At 38.0% G+C, this 20698-nt stretch overlaps 1 protein-coding gene across 9 annotated transcripts in view; it reads right to left on the reverse strand.

Annotated features, from left to right (window-relative positions):
* L3MBTL3 (L3MBTL histone methyl-lysine binding protein 3) overlaps positions 1 to 20698 on the reverse strand; it is an 81987-nt gene that overhangs the window by 42822 nt on the left and 18467 nt on the right. For 8 of the 9 annotated variants that reach the window (XM_065680903.1, XM_065680902.1, XM_065680900.1 and 5 more), the window contains exons 3-9: positions 16147 to 16258; positions 13752 to 13911; positions 12639 to 12777; positions 11277 to 11361; positions 8883 to 8974; positions 4980 to 5084; positions 3243 to 3378 (exon numbers count right to left, since the gene is read on the reverse strand). In XM_065680903.1, coding sequence (XP_065536975.1) covers positions 3243 to 3378; positions 4980 to 5084; positions 8883 to 8974; positions 11277 to 11361; positions 12639 to 12777; positions 13752 to 13911; positions 16147 to 16258 — 829 coding nt within the window. Of the gene's footprint in view, positions 1 to 3242; positions 3379 to 4979; positions 5085 to 8882; positions 8975 to 11276; positions 11362 to 12638; positions 12778 to 13751; positions 13912 to 16146; positions 16259 to 17143; positions 17206 to 20698 lie in introns of those variants that run through there. The other variant, XM_065680904.1, reaches the window with a different exon arrangement.

Consider the following 20698-nt stretch of genomic DNA (forward strand, 5'->3'; position numbering starts at 1 on the left):
GTAATTTTAGAGGATACTAAAATCTGACTCAAAGTTCACAGGAGTCACCACAAAACTTTCACCTACTGAGTGTGTGATGAGATCAGGCACTCATTCCGGGACAATGTCCATGGGAAAAAAAATTGGCTTCAGTAGACCATGAAACAGTTTCTGGACAAGGGGCTCTTTCTGTCGCTAAGTGAGATAGGGAGATCTCTGGCTCCTACCTCATCTCTCAAAAGGGGCCGAAGGTGAGTTTGATTTAGTCACTGTATAAACAGAACAGTCAATGTAACTTTTTACTTTGGGACCTTTGGTGACAGTTAGTTTTCAAGGCTCTTCCGCTCTCTGCTGACTGCAGAGCAGCTCCTCTAAAGTGGTTTCAGAAGACCATGAAGCCTCTGCTGCACCAAATTCTCCCTTTCGCATCCATATGATTCTTGGCCGATTCAGGCAAAACCAGTATTATCACAGCAGAGCCTGTGATAATTCTAGGAACACACACACAGCCATTCCCTCTCTGCAGGTCTCACCCACATGAGACAGAAATGTGACCTCTTGTGCACACAGAACAAACAGCATCCTGAAACACCACCTTTTTTTCTTTCCCATGAAGCCCAGTTCAGTTTTGCTGCTCCACTCCCCTGTGCCTGCTGGCAGCCCAGCAGCAGCTGCCTGTTGCCTCTGCTGCCACAGGGATGGGAGACATTCTGCTGCAAGGTACCAAGACTTATCCATCCTTTCCATTTTAATAAACAACAATAGAAATATTTATCAGAAAACATCTAGAATAATATTCTTCCATTCTCATATCCCTCTCACCCCCCACAGGCCTTTCCCATGACAATAAAATAGCCGCAGAACACTCACCAGGAAAGATCAATTTATGCCTATTTGGAAAGTTACCCACTTTCAACCCACTCAGAAACCAAGGAGTCACTTACTGAGCCCCCAAATGCCCCTGAGCATACATCCACCTTCCAACCCACTCCTGTGAAGCAGGACACTTCTGTCCAAGCTTGCAGGAATGATTAACCAGGGCCACACTGCACAGAAAAGCAGCCAGGATTCTCTGCTCCTTTCCCATGCCACCAGGTTCCAGACTGTTTGTGGTTTATACCATGAAGGTCATAAATTTGAATTGTATCTGGAAAATGAATGGCTTCTAATGCAAATCTTTGAGTTCTTCTCTGAAGTGGTATTTTATATAAGATATGGTGCCCTATGTCATAACTAGTATAGTTTTAGCCCACATATGATTTGCACTGAGCACTAAAGAGAAATCATTAAAATGTTATGCCACAGACAAATCTAAGCAATCTGTCCAACCCAATAAAAATATACAAGAAGCCCCAACGACCTAAGATCAGCATGTTCTCCATCTCCTTGGAATAACAGAGCTCCACAAATATCAGTAAAACTAGAAAAAGTATGTATAACTAGTGAACAGCTGTTTGCCCTTAGCCTCCTTCCAACACATGACTCTTCGATACTGCTTGTTCTTTCATCCCACATGCAAGGTAAGCTTGCACTGGGCCAATTGAAGAAATCCCCTGAGTACAAAAGCAGGTTTTGCATTCAAACCATATCTCATCAGTGATAAAATTGTTTACCACAGAGGTGAAGCAACAGCCAAACCATGCAGACGGGACAGTATTTTGCAGGTCTTAGATAAAAATATCAGAGAACAATCTTGCTATTCAGAGTCAAGAATATGACTTGGAGATAGTACATGGCTGTGCAGGATAACAACCAGATTCCTCACAATCACCTTCACATACGCCCCTAACTTGTGTCCCTCAACACCTCTGACAGGCTCCATGACTTTTCTAAGTGAAAGACCCCATTCACTGCTGCAGTATGCTGAAAAAAATAAACAGAAAAGAACAATCTTCCCATCAGCTTAAAACTAGAAGAGAAATTAAAGAAACTTTTCATAAAAGTGACTCAGAGAAAGTCAGCAACTTTCCCACAGCAGCAGTAATTCACAGTTAATAAAAGATGAAGCTTTCTAAAACAGGTATAAGATGGAAAAGATTATATAGAACATCCTAAGCATGCTATTAATAACGTCAGTACTCTACAACTGGGGACTACCCATTTGCTACATATAACTTACTACTTCAGTAGAGGCTAACCTTCTGAGAATTTCCAATTTATGTTCAAGAAACTGCTATTCCTACGCAGCTATGCAGAACCGTGCCTCAAGGAAAACTCCTGCACGGGGGTGGCAGCACTGAGCACTCCCTGCCCTGTAGCCAGAGTTGAGCTCACAGAGCACCCATGAGCAGCACAGAGTCATATTCCTCCAAGGATCAGCTGGAAAATGCCATGCTCTGCCACAATGGCAGGCCCCATGACTCTACACTTCCAGCGGCTTTACCCTTGCTTTCCACACTTGAGTGCTTACATTCAGTTTTATAATCCTCCATAACACATCCTCTTGACCCTGTACACTCATTGTTTTGCAGCCCTTCTAAACCACATTATTCTACCTTCACTGTGTATGTCAAAACACCACATTCATCTATTTCTCACTCTCCTTTCTTGAGGATTTACTCCCTTCATCCCCACATATTTCCTTCCCTGTTTCAAAAGGGAGCCCATTCATCCCTTTTTCATGGTACAGTTCAGTGCAAATGCCCTCCATCTGCCAAAATTAAAGAGTTACATTAGCAAATGACGTATTTCAACACCTGCACACCGTTTACATAAGCTATGTACAAATTACACTTTCAGCCTTGTAGTCTTACCCTTTTTTCTCCATCCTTATCTGTTCATTCCTCTTTTCACCTCTATTTCAAGCTTACTCTTTTTGGAAAGAGCACAATCTTTATTAGTGTGTGCCAACACATACACAGTAATGACAATCAGTATCTAGTAATGCAAATGTCCTAAGACTTTCCACTAGAGGATTCTCAGCTGCCTGTGAGATGTCAATTTAAGCATACATGTCACCAGAAAGCTGCCATTTTACTTGCAATAGACATTCATTTGGGGTCTAGGTTTACTGCTTAACTTTCCTTCCTAATGCCTTATGAGTGACTCTTACAATTCATTTTCTTTTCTATGAATTTCCACCAAATAAAAAAGGCAGGATTTCAACCTTCAGATTTTGAACAAGACTTAGAGAGTTTAATTTGCCACATTCAAATACTCTGACTAAACTGAAACATTTCTGCCAAAACCAAAAACTACAGTACTGTACAGACAGACTTAATCTCAGAACTATGAGAAAAACACACATTTCAATTAAACAATACCTTTCGGTGGATGAAGCTTGTGACCTGTTTTCTCACACCATCCAACCGGATGAATGTCTGAAGAATCAGCGTTCACCCAGAAATCATAACAATCTGGGTATCCATCAAAATGGAGCCGTATTCTGTAGCCACAAACCTAAAAGCAAGAATGTACAACATACAACACTGTGTTTTAAAATGTTTGCCCTCCACACAACAGCTTCTGTTCAAGTATTATGTATAACAATAGTGAGTTTTCAGTCAGCGTTTTACTTCTGCTAAAGCCTATACTGGATGAATCAATTCATTTGATAAAAAGAAAAGAATAAAAAAGCAAAGGTATTCTCAGTCTGAGTGCCTCCTCTTCCAGTAAAAAAAAATTAACTAAAAGCTGGATGTTGCCATTACTGTCTAAAAACTTGAAAACTGTTCAACCCAACATCAGAACAAAGCAGAAACCTGACAGAAAAACATGAATACATCCAACACAATCATGGACAGAGCACAGATAACAATGCTCTCAAGCTATCCCAATTAATTAATATCCAAGGGAGCACTCAGCAATAACTATGTTCAACAGGCTCTCCAGAGAGATACTGAGAACATTGAAGATGAGAAGTGAGTGGAGGTATCACCCAGAACCTTCATTATTTCAAGAAGTAATAAGTTAATCACTGAGAGGAAGAGAAAAACAGGACAAAAATTCCCCACATCTTCCTGAGTTACCAGAGTCACCAGTGAAAATCTCTTGACATCAAGGTCACCCTGTTTTGTATTTCATTTATACTCTGACATAACTTTCAGTTTGCCACCTCAGAATTCTGTGGAATCCAGATCACTCATCTACTGACATAACATCCACAAGAAAATGTAACAGACATCTACAGAAATGGGATATGACTATGGGCCACGAAGAGATCCAGAAATGGGAACACAAAAGCTTAGGCTATTAAAATAAAAACTGCAAAACTGCTGTTGCCTAGAATACAGTGACACAGTACCTACCTACTCCTGTTCTAGTTCTAATTTTAATTTTAATGTTTCCCTGTTTTAATTCACAAAACAAAACCAAAAAAGGATCCTCAGTTAAACTATGTAAAAACTAATGTAAGGTATGTTTGACAGACACATAAAATGTAGCTGAAAAACAGGTTCTCGTTTATACTACTAAAAGCAAAGAAGCTAGCCCTGAGAAAAAATATTTCATAAAGTGTAGCAAAACCACAAGCTGCATTTATATTGTATATATTGTACACTGTTTATATTGTATACTAACTTGTAGAAGTTGCCAATACGGACAATTTTGGAGGCCATCAGCCTGGAAAAATCAGCGCAACTGCAATATAAGAAACTGCCTGGTATTTGTATCAGTGAATGAAGCAACTGCAAATACTATCAAACGTCTATAAAACTATTATATATCAGTTGTCAACTTACGCTTTTTCTGCTAACTTTGTATTTCAAGTATAGATCTAAACTACAAGATTACGGAAAAATCACACATCATCCAGCTAGTGTAATGCTGTTTCTTCTAGCTCCTTACGTTAAATACATGTAAACAGTCACTGCTGTATGGCATTAGACAGTCTTTATATGCCTGTCAGGTAAATTTAATACAGCGTTATTAAGTTAAAAACCATTTTGCCACATACAATTTCTGTGTGCTTGTTAGGGTTGAATGAGCTCTTTCATCTATTGCTTGTTTGGTTCACTTTCTCCTGTAATTGCACACCATGGTTGCTCGCAGCCTCTACTCACCTCAGCCACTGTGAGAACACAGTATATCGACTGGTGCTCAGGATCCACACCCTCCAGCTTCATCCCTACTTTGAATCCATTTTTGTTGTATGGGAAAGACTGATACTACAATGGAAAAGAACAGTTTCAATACCTCTGAAACTATAAAAGAGAAAGAATATCTTTACAAGGAAAAGAACAATGATTCTTATTCATAAATCACTGTAAAGTGTTTTGTATTTTTAAAAACACACAGTGGAAAAGAGAGAATGATTGTTTAAAAACCACCTTGATACCAGAATGACTTAAAACTTGAGAGTATGTAAGAAAATTATAAAAAAATAGCAAAAAGGTTAATTAAGGGAAAGAAGATGACATGATTTACCCTCAACTTTTTTCACTAGTTGTCAATAAAACATTTTAACAATGTAATTATTGATTTTTCAGCCTGCTCAGTAACATTTTGACACCTTTCTGTCATCTTTTGTATTCTAATAACGATGATGCTCTAGTTTGCCTTTTAATTTCCACATCTCCTGATATGAAAAATGAGCTGTTATGGCAGAAAGATGAAACATTGTTTGCATATAGGGATGGCCTCTTGATGCCATTCTTCCCTTTATATGTTGAGTCCAGATTAGCTAGTTTTTCAGGAATACGTTTGCATCACAGGAACATGACTACCCTTGGAACCCATTACAACAAACCCAGAGGAATATCTTTCAAAGAAGATAAAGTGAAAACAAGGCTAAGCAGAACAGTTTTTTCAATTGGAAGGCATCAGCACCCCATGTATCATGCTCCCTGCCCTCTGTTAAAGAAGGATATTAATGTTAAATTGGAGGGATTATCAGAAAAATAACTAAAACTGAAGAGTTTCTTTCCACAGGTTAACAAGTTCACAGCCAGTTTTATGTCCCAAATAGTTACAGCAAAATATGGGAAAAGCACCTTATATGCCACTCCTTCCTTCTGTTTCTGCCTAAAAGCTATGCATGCTCCCTAGCCATCTGCAGTACCTCTGCAGTAAATGGAAAGAGGATAGTACCAAGGGAGGTACTCAGAGAGGTCTCACCTACTCGGAAAGAAGCAAATCCTCTCTTTGGTGGCTTTGGCTGCAACTGCTATAACTGAATAATAACCCCAGGAGAAAAAAAGCAGTGCATGGCACAAGAGCAGGAATACAGTCAATGGGAAGGGAAATGGAGAACCAGACTAGTTTAAATCAGCCTAAAGTGGCCACCTAATAGATGCTTAACCACAGCTCTAAGCCCCTATCTAAAAATAGCTTAGATAGTATTGTAGACCTCAGTTAAAGCATCAGAGTATCTGACTGCAGAACATGCATTTGAAAAGTTATTTCATCCTAACATCACCATACTCCTTTACTATCAGTGAATGTTTAAAGAAGTTACACTACGCATAATTCCAGACACTTCCTCAAGAGGAAATGTGAAATGTGGAAGCAGAGCATTTTTTTTTTATATTAATAAACTCATTTTTTTTAAGTTCACCTTGGTACACAGACTTGCAGTTAATGCCATCTATATTGTAAATACTTCACAGGTAAAAAAACTCTGGAAAACTAGAATCCTAGAAATACTGACACACTGCGGAACAATAGCAAAAAATGTAACCAACATTTTGCAAAAGCAAGCACAAATAAAATTACAAAGAAAGGAAACAGTTAAAAAGTCAAAAATTTGTTCATCCTTTCATTATTATAATAAACATTACTGTACAAACACTACAAAATTCTACAAACAAAACACTAAAAATTAAGCCATAATCACACAGGTATTTCCCAAAATTTAAGATATGAATTAATCACTATTTTTCTCATTATCAAACCTCAAACTTCTAAGGCAACACAATCTGTTTTTCTGTTAGAGCAAAATAACAGGCAACTTTTAGAAGACTAGTAACTTTAACACTCTTCAAGAGATTTCAATCTTGTGCATTATTCTCAGTACATCACCCAAGAGAAAGCTATGGCAAACTTAGTAATCACACATTACCCTCACAAGAAACATTTAAAGATACTTTGTTAAGGAGAGATACAAGAACAAAATAAAAGTAAAGGTAATTAATGGCAGTCAGCAAATGAGGAGATGGCAAACTAAGGATCACAAATGCTTATGTATGGTGCAAGAACATACACGAACCCCAAAAGATTACACGAGGGGAGCTGGGGATTGAAAAAATCAAAATTCAGGGGTCGATCTTTTTTTACTGAAGCAGAAACAGCTTGTCAGTCACAGCCTAGAAATAACTCTAAGATTTAAGTACCAAGAAATGGCAAGGACTCTGTTACCTTGACCATTCCTAATTAAGGATATGAAAAAACACCATGAAAAGTACTGCTTTTGAACTGGAAAAATAGAGAAAATAAAAGAGTAATTCTCACAATCCAAATGGAAAACGATGATTCAAAATCAGTGGTGATGTTTGGGGGTTGTTTGGGGGTTTTTTGTTGTGGGGTTTTTTTTTTTTTTGGTGGGTTTTTTGAGGTTTTTTGTTTCGGGGTTTTGGGGTTGGTTTTATTTTGCTTTGTTTTTTTAACTTTCCTTTTCCTGTGGCTTGTTTGTGCATCTGTAAAAAATTACCTGGACACTTCTGAGTGTTCTTAACAATTCTCTCTCCACTACACACTTCAAATACTGCACACTACATAAAACCCTAGAGTTACCCAGGGGCTAAACAAATTTAAATATGAAATAATATGCACTGAATGAGAAAGGTACATTGTGTAGAAAAATAAAGGAAACAGTACATCATCATGTAACTCCAGACTTTACCACTACAGTGCCCAGAAAGACTGGTATATGCCTGTGTGCCACCAAGAGCATTTCGTGGAACTTCAGAGAGGCAGAGCAATGCTTTGTAAATCTACCTTCCAGATAGAGACACTACAGATCCAGATTCTTTTTATTGTTAAATTTTCAACCAGTAAATAGCACAGTGGTATATAACTAAGGATGGTTGGGTAACTGTCCTTCTTGCACCTACAAATCTATGGACTCTGTACATTGCAATCCCGGCTCTTTATTTCTGTATGTCAGTAATGTCTAAAAGCACCAATTAAAGGTCAGCATCACATGCACATGTAAACTGAAAAGCTAATCTCTGCACAAAAGATTTAACAGTTGAAGCATAAAGCAAACTAAGAAATGGATACAAGAAACAGACTACAAGTTTGAACAGAATTATCAAAAAATAATACAGGATATACATAGCAGAAGTACAGCAGCTGAAACACGTTCACACGTTTTGCCAGGTTTTGCAAGAAAGGAGAACAGAATGGAAGCTTTGAGAGTTTTCATACAGAATTTTCTTCCAAGCAAGAGAGGCAGCACTAGAGAAAGCACTGAAATGACAAATGGCAAAGACTACCATAGCCAGCAAAGGACAAGCAAGAGATGATGATGTGACATCTAATCAGATGACAGACAAATGGGAACAAGCCAAACCAGTATCTAATGTAATAACGTATGTCAGCAGGAGCTGCAAAAAGACAGGTAATATGATCAAAGCAACAAGCCAAAAGATTACCTTTGTACCACCTTTCTAAATATGTTTGAAGAGAATGATATGAAATAAAAAAATGACAGAATGTTATTAGATGCTTAGCTTCAGAGATTAGAAGGAAAGGCTAGAACTTGCAGATTTTGGAAAAGCATCTGCTTTCTGTAGTCTCAGCTGACAGCATTCATCTGCAACTACAGAATTCTCTGAAAAAGCAAAGAAAGATAACTAATTTCACATGTTCCAACTATCTTGACGATTGCTGACGGACAGCATTATTTTAATCATGTAGAGTTTTCCCCAAGGATTTTTAAAATCTCCAAATAATTTTTTTTAATTATTTCCTAGAAATTTCATGATCTTAGGTAGCTGACTGACTTAAACTTCAGAACATCATACCTCTTTAAAAAGCTTAGTAGGTACTGCAATAGCTTTTTCTTCCTCCAGATAGGATGCCCAGCACCATGCTTGCCTTCCTTTAGAGGGTATAGCTGTAAAGAAGCACACAATAGCAAAGGAATTCTGTAACTGTTACTTCTGAAGAAAAACAGAAGAAAAAACCCTAAACAACACTTCAAAGTTTATAATACACCTATCTCAAATTTACATTTTATTAAATGCACTCATGGAGTTTCTCAGTACTTATTTCTAGGAAATAAGTAGCTCTGTAGGTTTAACAGCACCCGGAACATAAAGATTCCTGGTTTGCATAGAAAGATTTCTGGCAACAGAAATTTGATTAGTAGTAAGAAAAAGGTCTTTCAGGTGACAAGAACTGCTTACGAAGTCTTGCCCCCTGTCCTTTTCCCCTTATTGCTCATAAGAAGCATTAAGATATGCAATTTGCCAATGTGTCAAAAGAACGGTTAAACTCACAAAGTAGCTCAATATTTTACTTTTATTTTTTTCCTGAGAAAAAAATTGTGACTTTTTTTTTTTTTTTTTTCAGATCACAGCTGAAATACTTGATTCTTTAACCCTTTTCAGAATGCTTCTAACCTACTCCATCTTTGTAGTTTTGGGTGCAGAGGCAGTGATTTAACAGTAATTTCTCCAAGCCATCAAAACTGTCATCAGTGCTTTCTTCCTCCCATCATGTTATTACCACATGACAACAATCTCCAGTTTCAGATTTGCTTGTATAGTATGAATACTTGCATACACTTGCACAGAAATTGTAATATTGGTCACAGTCCATCTTAATATTGGCTACAGTCACATCAGTGAATAACAGCATTTAGGCCTTGAAAATAAGGCACTAAGTACACTAGCAAAAGCCAGGAACTTCAAAACCAGATGGTTTGTGAGGCTAGCCATGTATGTATTTACTTTCATACACCTCCACCCTGCTCTACTGATCTTTACCTAAGATGCTGCCTCTGCACATGCAGCTTAGCATTTCTGACCATAAGCTTATGCTGCCAGGAGGATTCCTCACAGTCCGCATTATGATTTTGGATCGATCCTGATGGTGTATTACTCAAAAGAGAAATAAGTCCCTTAAGTAACAGTCTGGCTAAGTACTTCTATAATTAAAACATGAACCATTAACAATAACAATGCCAAACTCTCCTGAAGAAAGCTGATAATGTAACCAAAAGATAACAAAATTCAGAATGACAGTGATCACTCAACACTATTAAAGCATATTCATCTTATTTTTATCTGTGATTTACCCACTTTTTATCTATGGCATTTAAAAGACACATTGCTCAGCACAATAGAGTTATGTGCTTGGTTCTGAATACAAATTGGTCTTTTATTCCAAATCTCTTGTGCTGAACTGACATTTTCCCAAATAAAAACAAACAGAAGAAATCTGTACAGATCATTGTCAGTGGACAGCAGAGATTTCCATAGAGCATCAGCTTTGTGCTTGCATCTCACAAGCTTCTTATCACACCTCAGCTCTGGAAGCAACTGTAGAAATAACATTCTTATTTCAGAAGTAATTCTATCTCAGGGGGGGATCTTCCATAACTTTTATATGTTGCATCTTCAATCAGTATTTCATCTGCCTAGTGCGCAGCAGAGTTGTTTGGAGCTCTGTGATGATTAGTGGCCCCGCAACTTCTGCTAATGGTTCCCAGGCTACCACAAGAAACACTTCGCAGGGCAAGATGCAGGTTTGTGCTTGGTGTACCACTGAGGTATAATAGCTACTGATTCTCTCATTCTTCCTAAAAGTATCTATCAGCTTGAAAAAACTGCACTCGTTTAAAATATGTTTTATTATGCCACTTGATGCAGTGTATGTCCCTTTGGACTGATTACAGCAATTATTCCTAAACAGTTCCACTAATGTGCCTCCTTCCAGCACATACAGTAGATTCAAAATTGATCCCTGAGGAAACAAAAGTAAACTTTCACTTCTACTTTAATACATGTCTTTCAACATCTGGGAACTCAATGGGCCTGATTCCCTTTAATATTGACACTCTTTAGAAGGATGAAAAAAAACCCTAAAATGTGTATCAATTACACTTACACTCACTATATCCTCCTCCACGCTGCTAGAGGTATATAAACTGGTTCTTTGTAAAAGGTAATCAATCTCCAAGTGATGGGGCTTTTCCCCAGAAATCTCTTGGCTCTTGCAATTTTTCAGTCCTTAAAACTTAATTGCTATAAGTAACACTAATGCTCTCTTTTTACAGAACTGAACTGGAAAAAAAAAAAATTTATTCAATAGGGAATACAAATTCAGTCAAACAACGCTGGCAATTCACAATAAGAGACGGATATTACCCAAAGAATTGATAGCTGAGATTTTTATTTTGTAATCTAACTTACTTTGCTTCAAAACTGTTATTTCCCCTTTTCTTTTCCTCCTGGCTCTCTGTGAGACTCTCAAGATCCTTCCTTCAGGTTTGTCTTCCTAAATTAAAAAAAGAATAGAGGAACATCATTAGCTCAGAAGTCTAGTACAGTAAAAGTGAAGACATCCAAGGTTTAACTATGACTTCATTTAAATGGCTACTGACATAGCTCTCTGCTTTTTGAACAAACCTGCAGGTGTCTAATAGAAACAAAGCAAGCCATCGGTGACAAATCACAGCAAACACAATGAAAATGATAGAGAACTCTCAAGTCCCAGCACACAGCCAGCCAGCCTTGTCTAGACCAGGGACATATCACAAAGCCTGCAGCAGGCCTTACTGCACCAGAGATAAATAGCAGTATCTTTGGTATTCTCATGCTGCCGAAATAATTTAAAGGAAAACCTCTTACAGCTTTAGCCTGTTCTTTTCAAATGTACAATTGTTTTACTAACTATAAAATGGCACTGATCCTTTTTATTTCACTATTTGTGTATTAACAGTTTTGTTAACTGCTGAACAGATGAAGAGAGTAAGTACCCATTTAGGAAGGCAGACACATGGAGGCAACAGAAGTATCCCCTGACTTTTGCCTAAGATACTGCTATACAGACAGCTACAAATTCCCTTCCAACAGCCCTACTGTCTTCAGCCTTTTGACAGTTTGGTACTTCTAGAGCTCTTCCCTTCTCCCTCAAAACTGTGCTCCTCCCAGCAGTATCAGAGCTACTGGGAAGAAAACCGATATTGCAGGAAAACAAACATTATGGGAAGATACTGTGATAAGTTAATTTTAAAATTAAGAATAAATTCAAAAGGAAAAAACCAAAAGGTACCCCAGAAGACATTATACTAACATAAACCAGAATCAAATCTTTATCCACAATTTTCTAAGGCAAATTACACTAAGAAAATCAAAACTATTCTCTTCTTAACTGCAATGTAGCTTTCTTTGTAAATAAATTATTGGTCTGTAGTCATTTATTTATGTGCAGAGTGACAAAGTGACAGGTGTTGAAAATATGTACTCCAATTTTTCTATGCTGAACATATAATAAGTCTAGGTTAGTATCATTTTTCCTTTAAATTCTTTTTGTTGTTTTCTTAAGAAAGGAAGGAAAAGAGTTCAAAACCAGCTCTTATCAGTTCATTGTCAATAATTACAATTTACAGATGAGACATAACTAAATTGGTAAGTGAATCAACTAGTTATTGTGGTGCTGACAGAGTGATGCCATCACTTCTCTTTGTAGACTGATGACGTTACTGACACTGCAATATAAGGCAAAACTCCCACTGAAGCACTTGCAGGAATGGGTTTATGATGCATACTAACAGTTTCATCAGGATTCTCTTTCTTCTCCCCATTATCCCTGGACTCTTCTCTGAGAGGTAACTTTGCTTTTCTTTTCCGAATGCCTTTGGAATCATCTTCCCCATTGCATTCCACACTGGGCTTTTCCTCCTTTGGTTCTCTATTACAAGAGTAACACAATGACACAAAGCAAATATTATTTCACTTCTCATATTCATAAAACAAGTAAACAGCGAGTAAATCTGAAGGTTAAGTTGGTCCCAGAGTATTATACCAAATATATTCTTAGAAATGCTACTGGAAATTATGTCTGTCAGATGAACCAATCTGAAAGACACACAATAGCAACTGCGAAAAGAAAGCTGTCAGCTTACACCGAACAAGTTCTGCGTGTTTTAAACAGTGTGTCTTTTCCCATGTACCATAAAGTTTCATGGAGAAGCAAACTGTGAAATGCTTAGGACTGCAGGGCAGCTTACAGACAGAAAAGCAAAGGTAATTGTTAAGACTGACAAATCCAATCGGAGAAAGTTGGTATGTGATGTACAAATTGCTAAACATGCAATCAGAACAGAAAACTTCGAAGCAATTTAGCAATTAGCTAAAAATGAAGGAAAATGCACGAAAAAAATCACAGATGTTAAAAACTGCCATAATGCAGTAATATATAATACAAAATGGACACACTAACACAAGCCTTCTGTTATGATGAGATGAACTGCAGTAGCTAAAAGGAACTCAGAAACTACAATATGTCCATGTTTTCACTCACTGTCACCTATAACATAGCTCTTGCACTTAATTATAATTAAGTTACCACACCAACCATCTCATTACTGATTATCTTAATTCTCATGATTATGAAACAGGGTAGGAGTCTGACACTGATTCACGCATCCCATAGACTGTTTTACTGCTTGCATCTGACAGTAGAACACAGCACACTGAGCAAAAAAGACTGCCAAACATCAGTGTTAGACAAAACCAAATACTGTCAATGCATTTTAAAAAACAGTGGAAGAACATTAGAAACCAAAGAAAATTCACCAAAATGTGTCTGCTTAATATCTCCCTTTGATTTCATGTTGCATTTAGGCCAAATTCTTTGTTTCTATGCATTATAAAAGCACCTACTTGTTTTTTACTTGCTGGGCACATTTCTGGCTGCAAAACTTTCCTTCAGGAACAAATTCTTCTATGGTACCATAGTGGTAACAGTTTTCACAGAAAACAAGTCCATCCATTTTTGCAGTTTCCTTCAACCTTGTGGGGATCCCTGTCTTTTCTGAAAAGGCTGTACAATAAAAAAAACTTCACTTAGGTAGAGGTGACACATTTCCAACCATCCTCAGCAGGCCTTGTCAAGCAAACAGGAAAACAGAAGTCACACTACTCTTGTTAGAATTAAGAACTGGGTGTTAGTGTCTGTATGGGATCCATATTCCTGACAAGCAAACTCGGTTTTCATATTGCAACACAAGAGAGAGGAATCCACTGATTTCATGCTTCTGCAATCAGTAAAACATTGACACTGCTTGATGTGACTGCTTGTGGAAGGAGTGAATTTTGTGACAGGCACCGCACTGACTGCCCGGCCATCACTGCATGGAACCCATCATCTCACCTCCTGCTGACATGCCTCATTTTTGACCTGTATAAAAGGTCATTTGGGAAAAAGATCTGGGGGGGAATTATATTTCAATATGTGAACTTATTTCTGGAAGTAAATCACTGACTAAATCTACAGTCCCTCAGTGCGGTAGCTATTGCTCAACCTGCCTGACACCCACAAGAAGTAAAAAAAAAAAAAAAAAAAAAAAAAAAAAAAAAAAATCACTGATTTGTAACAATATTTTTTTCAACTACAAAGTTACTCATCCTAAGCTACAATTTCTCCACAAGAGGTGTGTAGACTGAGAGAATGCAGTTTCTTTCACTCAAAGGCAAGTATGAAGCACTGTAAAATTCTCCAGCTTCTGTATCAGGTCATTGACTTTGCATCGCCCCAAAAGGCAAATTTGAAGTCATAAACTCTTTCTTTTGCTTGAGAACCCTCTTGTCTTTGAAGGCAGAGTCAAATGAACTCATCTGTGTAGACTATCTCCACTAGAAGAAAGTATCATTTACTGTTTTATTTTCACTCCAGCATCATTAGCTGTTCAAAACAACTATTTCCTCTCACAATGGAAAATTTCTGCAATAGTTTTACTTTTGGAGAGCATTAAATTAATCAAGAACAGTGTAAGGTAGGAGTAGGATGCATGCTTGGCGTATTTATGTGTCCATAAACATACTTTAATTCAGTATTAGCATTATTTGCTTGGGGTTTTTTAGGTTTCCCAGGACCAGAGGTGATAATAGTTACTGCAGTTAACTGTGACCTCTCAATCTACAGAGAGAACCTGTTTTGCCGCTATGTTATCACACTGTTGCTACTCTCATCACAGATTTGAGTCTTGAATAACTGTCACTGCTTGTCACAGAACAGAGTAGCTGTGGTCTGAAGCTGAAGACCTTACAGCTGAGGTCCAAACTGCTCTCCCACTGGTGTAAACGTTTTGCCTATTCACAAAAGACAAGACTTAATGGTGGGAAAGTAGCAAAGGAAAACTATCACTGACTTTGTTTATCGTGTTTATACTGATAATTATTAAATCAAAATTTTAAAGTCTGCTTTTCAAAGACCTTACAGAACGTGTATTTTAAAAGCAAATTGGTAAAATACAGTATCAACAATGAAATAAACTAGGTAGTTGTAAGTAATCACAAAACCAGTTGTAGTATTCTCTTTCACACCACTCCTTCATTGATGGAATCAGAGTATCGAGATTTTCAGAACTTATGACCATGCAAAACCAGCTTTCTTTGAATAAAAAAGGTGTTTCCTTAGATCAGTATTTTAAATCCAGGAAATACCTTATTTGGTAGACAGATACTACAACTATTAAAATTTTATTATTCAAGATAAACATAAATGGTTACTACACACTAATTTTAATACTGTAAAAAAGCATAGTCAGCAGGAGCAAGGCTAGAGTGCAAACATACATTGACATCAGTGGTAGCAGCTGAGGAGCAGCCAGCATCATGTGAAGGAACTTTATAGTGCACAGTATTTCAGTCACAAATGAACTGTAAGCAGTTAGTAAAGTCTGTGGGCAGACTGGTGAACTGGTTCAACAAAAATAACTTCTGAAAAATTCTCAGTAATTTAAAAGTAAGAAATTGACTATTTTTCAAATCTGACAGAGGGGAAAAAACAACTCTAACCTTAGAAAAAAACGTGACAGCAATTGAACTTCAGATGTTTAACAGTGGAATTATTTCCTTTAAACTTAAAATGCATTTCTTTTCATATTTATTAACACCCCAAGAAACAAGTGAAATGAGAGATACCCTGTGCATTAAAGCAAATAAGGCTGAGTTTGTCTGTTTGGTTTTTTTTTTTTTTGCAGGGCAACCTTTCAAGAAAAACTGATATATTAAAATATAGTCTGTCACAGAAAATGTCTATCACCTCTTAACTGACCTTCTTGAGCCGTTGGAACCATCCAGGTAGTGGTAGCAGTTGCCTTTTTAACACTTTCCATCTCAGTTTCATCTGTAATCACTTCCAGGGCCCCAAATTCATTCACTCTAAACTGTAAGAAAAAAACAAATGCCATAGAAAATAGCAAAAATTTACTAATACGCTCTTTTGGCATCTTCTTCTATTCACCCAGATAATTTTTACACAGGGTCCTCACCATATTACCTAATTTCTATGTGTATCTGCTTATCCTCAAGGAACTAGAAACAAGCCTTTCTTGTTTCTATCAAGCAAAATGCAAAATCATTTTGTTATCTAAAAATATTAATCTGCAATAGACAATGCTACAAATTGACCCCACATACACACACAATAATCCAAAAATCAGTAACAGAATTTCATGGGAAAATCTCCTAACTGTACGCTTTTCATTGCCAGCAAAACAACACACTCCACTCACTGAGTACTTTTGTCGAGGAAAAGGGAACGGAATGTCAAATACAAATGCTTCACAGGGTACAGAAATTTCAGCATCCTCGGAAAAGACAGTACTTCTCTGCTGTAAAGTGCACATAAATAAACATCTCAAGGCAGTTTATGAGCTGTTTAATTACATGCTGAACGTGGTATTACTGTCAGCCAGAAGCAAGGCTCAACAATACCCCACATGCTGTGCTGCTTACACAGGAGCACCGGGTGTTATAGCCATTCTGCTGCCAGCAGAAAACCATATTCCAAATGCTATAATGATTACAGCACTACCAGATGAAAATAAACGTCAGCTTTCCAGTCACTATGTTGTTTGCAGGCCCAGCTGGTTACACATGTTGAACTCAAGGCAGCATTCTGCCCCTGATTGCCTGCTCTGAACGCTGAAGGGGTATCCCTCTGAGCTCTGCCACACAGGACAGGTCTCTAGAAGTGTGATGCTGTCACTAATGGAGATCAGCAAGAATAATTACACCCCAGAGTCTTCTCAAAGCTCCACAGCACTCACCTGTGAGGATATTCCTTAGGGGCAATAGCATGAAGCCCATTTCCATATCTCTAGTCAGGCAACTTCACCTGGGGAAAATGAGAAGGGGAACAATTGCCTGGCACTATGCTGACCTTCTGTGTGCCTCCAGAGGCTGCAAGATGAATTGGACCCTGCTAAGGTATGGTACAGAAAATAAGCCATTCAGACTGAAAGCAAAGCTAAGCCCCATGCATATATACCACAACAGTGTGCTTTCACTAATACTGTCCTTCCAACTTCAGCATTTGCGAAGAACCGCTGGGTCCCAAGGAATGTGAACTAAGCTGAGCAGGGGGAGAGGAAGAAAAGGAGGACCTCACACAGTCATAAGACTTCTGCAGCCAAGATTTTTACTTGTGGTGACAATGCTCAGAACAGGTATACAAGTGTGGGTAAACTGTTGATACATCCATCTGGACTGAAAGTCCAGGAGTTCAGCCTTGAACTGAAGGCAGGAACACCATATGCTCATACTCCAGTTTGTGGACAGACAATCATGCTGTTCCACCCAAAGAATAGCAGTTACCATTCAGAAGAGGATCTCTGTGTCTTATAGTTGACTTACGTACCCGGCATGGTTCCTATTTTGGTTATGCTCATATTTGCTATTTGTTTACGTTCATTTTTCTTAGTGGTGCTTTGCTGACTCTGGAGTAAGTGGATGTCAGAAGGAAAACCTTCATTGTTTCCAAAGGCTCTAACTCTGCAAGAGCTGGATAAGCAAACGGGCTGTGAGCACAGACTAAAACATGGGGCTGCAGCCTACCAACTGACAGGCCCCAGGGAGATTACTAACTGGCTTCTGGAAACACCTGCCTGCACCTTCCTACATAATCAGCCAGAATGTGTACATCAAAGGTATTTCTAAACAGTCCAATTAACACCTATGGTATTTCTGTATGATCTGATCAATGTTCAGCCCTTACACTATACATATGTTCCTCCCCCACTGTGGCCTCCTGTGATATGCAAGGGTGTCACCCTGGCTACTGCAGTGACCTACCGGCCCTTCTTGCTTCAGATGACTGACAGGCATCAAACGTGGTGAAAGACTGATGATTGCAAGGAAGCCTGCTCCCAGCTACCCTTTCACTGGAGGGTGTTCATGGCAGCAAGAGCCAAACCATTAAGGAAGCAGCTCTTCAACAGCTGGGCTACCACACCAAGATGGGTGCAGCAATGGAGAATAACCAGTCAGTACTGCCTTAGCAGGCAGGAGAACATAACCACACAGCAGCATGCTGCCTCGTCTGACCTGTATCTCCTGCTTTTGCCCACAGCCTCCACTTTATCTGTGTCAGAGACCTCCAGCTCCTGTTTGGACACAGACTTGAAGGAGATATGTCTGCTTTCGTTCATTGCTTCCCTAATTAAAGCTTTAGCACTACTGTGCATGCTGAGCTCTCCGTAGCTGACCAGAAAAATGCCTCAGACCTGGGGAGTGGGACTCTGGTTTTAGCTGGGGAGGAAAGGCAATGAAAAACTTGTAACAGAGGTTAGTTGCTTAAAACCAGGATAAACAGATGTACAAAGCAGCATGCTGCACAAACGTATCACATGGTAAGAGCTTCCAGAGCAATGTGCCAGCTAGTGTCTACTGTTGGAAAGGTGACAAAAGGGAGCTACAGTAATGGTAGTTTATGTTTCTATAAAAAAATTGCACTTTTGTAAGCCTCTTCTATTTAGAAAGTAAGCAACAAAAACAAACAAACAAACAAAAACCAACCAACCAAACAAAAAAGGTTCTGTCATAACATAAGAAAGGTAAGGTTCTGTCATAATGTTTCTTCTATTTTTGGTGACCCAAGCCAAAATATGTTAACAGCAGTCCTCCCATATATTTCCCTAGGTGTCTTGACAGTCTGGAAGTTTGCAGCAGGAGATACAGAGGAAAGAAAATAGTGACATTGAGCTAACTTCTGAGGATGGATGCATAGCTTTCTGAGAAGTAAAAATTTGGGTTTAAATCACAGAACTCCTTAAGTAAATGTATAAATTTGCACTGGATAAAGGGATTTTCTTTAAACCTGTCTTCATTAAGGCAATCAGTAAAATTCCCTTTGATGGAAACAAATTCAGGCCATTATCAAATACTTTTAAAATAATCTCACAAAAAAAAAACAACCCTGATTTTTGTCACTTCAGTGTTTAAAAGACAACAAATTATAAAGCTTGTTGGGTATGAATTTAATCCACTTGACTTTTGTCAAATACTTGTTTGCAAATTTTAAGTAACCTCTTAAGAAGATAATTTTCTATGCCACCCAAATAAGCCAATGGTCTTTTAACACAAATATATCACAAACTGAGCTGGCAGGACAAATCCAACTGTTAATGAGTTAAGTATACAACACAAACTTAGCTGCCTTGTTTAAAAGTTTCCACGAGGACCAAAAGGGAATTAAACAGTAGCTTCCACCTAAACATCAATAGAGAGTTTTTCCACTCAAGAGCTGAGATACATTTTCACATTCTAAAGAAATGATGCCCTGATATACCAAGATTTCAGCTTATATGACAGTTAATTTCATCCCCAGGAACATTTTAATATTCATAGAACAAATATAGAACACACTGAGGGAAATGAAGGCTTAAATAAATATTAATCAAACATTATAAATACTTTCTGAACAATTTCTGTCTATCCACATGCTAAGTTCTTCTACAAGGATCAAAATTACTATGAATACACACTCAAAAAAACAATTAAAATTGCGTTAAAATTTACACAGGACAGGAACAAGTATCATAAGTCACTGAGATGAAGCCTTTGTTTACTGCAGGCAACAGTACCACATAAAGTATTTCACAAATGTTTCAGCTGCAATGGAGGAACAGACAGTTTTCTGTTACCAGTGCCTCTACTGAGTGTCCATTTCTGAATTTCTTTCTCAAAAAACCTTCTTCTAACTTTTTATATAGCTCTAGTACCCCAGCACTTACGATGGGTATATATTTGAAGCAAGGAATTATTACCCAGAAACTTAATTTTATTAGGCTAAGCACAAGCTCCTTCTGCTCTTCTTGTGGACTTCTGCTGCCCCTCCTCCTGTGGCTTTAGAACCTTTCAATTTCTAATGGAAATTCTTTGCCTTACCATGCAGGCTGGAAGGCACTCCATAGTTTTATGTAGGGAGAATTATATGTTAAAAGGGCTTTCAGTTCTCTTTCTCCACATTTCACAAAAATACTCTCTGCATTTGTCACTACATGGGATAAAAATAAATTTGCAAATAATGTGAAATGTCTATCAAATTGCAGATTAATTCTTAGAAACTCAAACCTGTTGGGAAGAAATACATACAATCTAGTTTCAAATTGAGTCCCCGCTGTTGCATATCTGTTTGCTGCTACTTGTGCCCTTTTAACAGTATGTAAGGCCTCATCAGTACCCACAGAGATCAAATCAGAATAAAGGCGCTATTGTTTCATACAAGATAAAATGCATTTTGGGAGAACAGGCAGTAAGGAAAAGGAATTAAAAAGAAGAACAATCAAAGTGCAAAGGACAAAAAGGAAGAGAAAAACCAACAC

Source organism: Lathamus discolor, chromosome 5 (genome assembly GCF_037157495.1).
Source record: "Lathamus discolor isolate bLatDis1 chromosome 5, bLatDis1.hap1, whole genome shotgun sequence".
Lineage (NCBI taxonomy): Eukaryota > Metazoa > Chordata > Aves > Psittaciformes > Psittacidae > Lathamus > Lathamus discolor.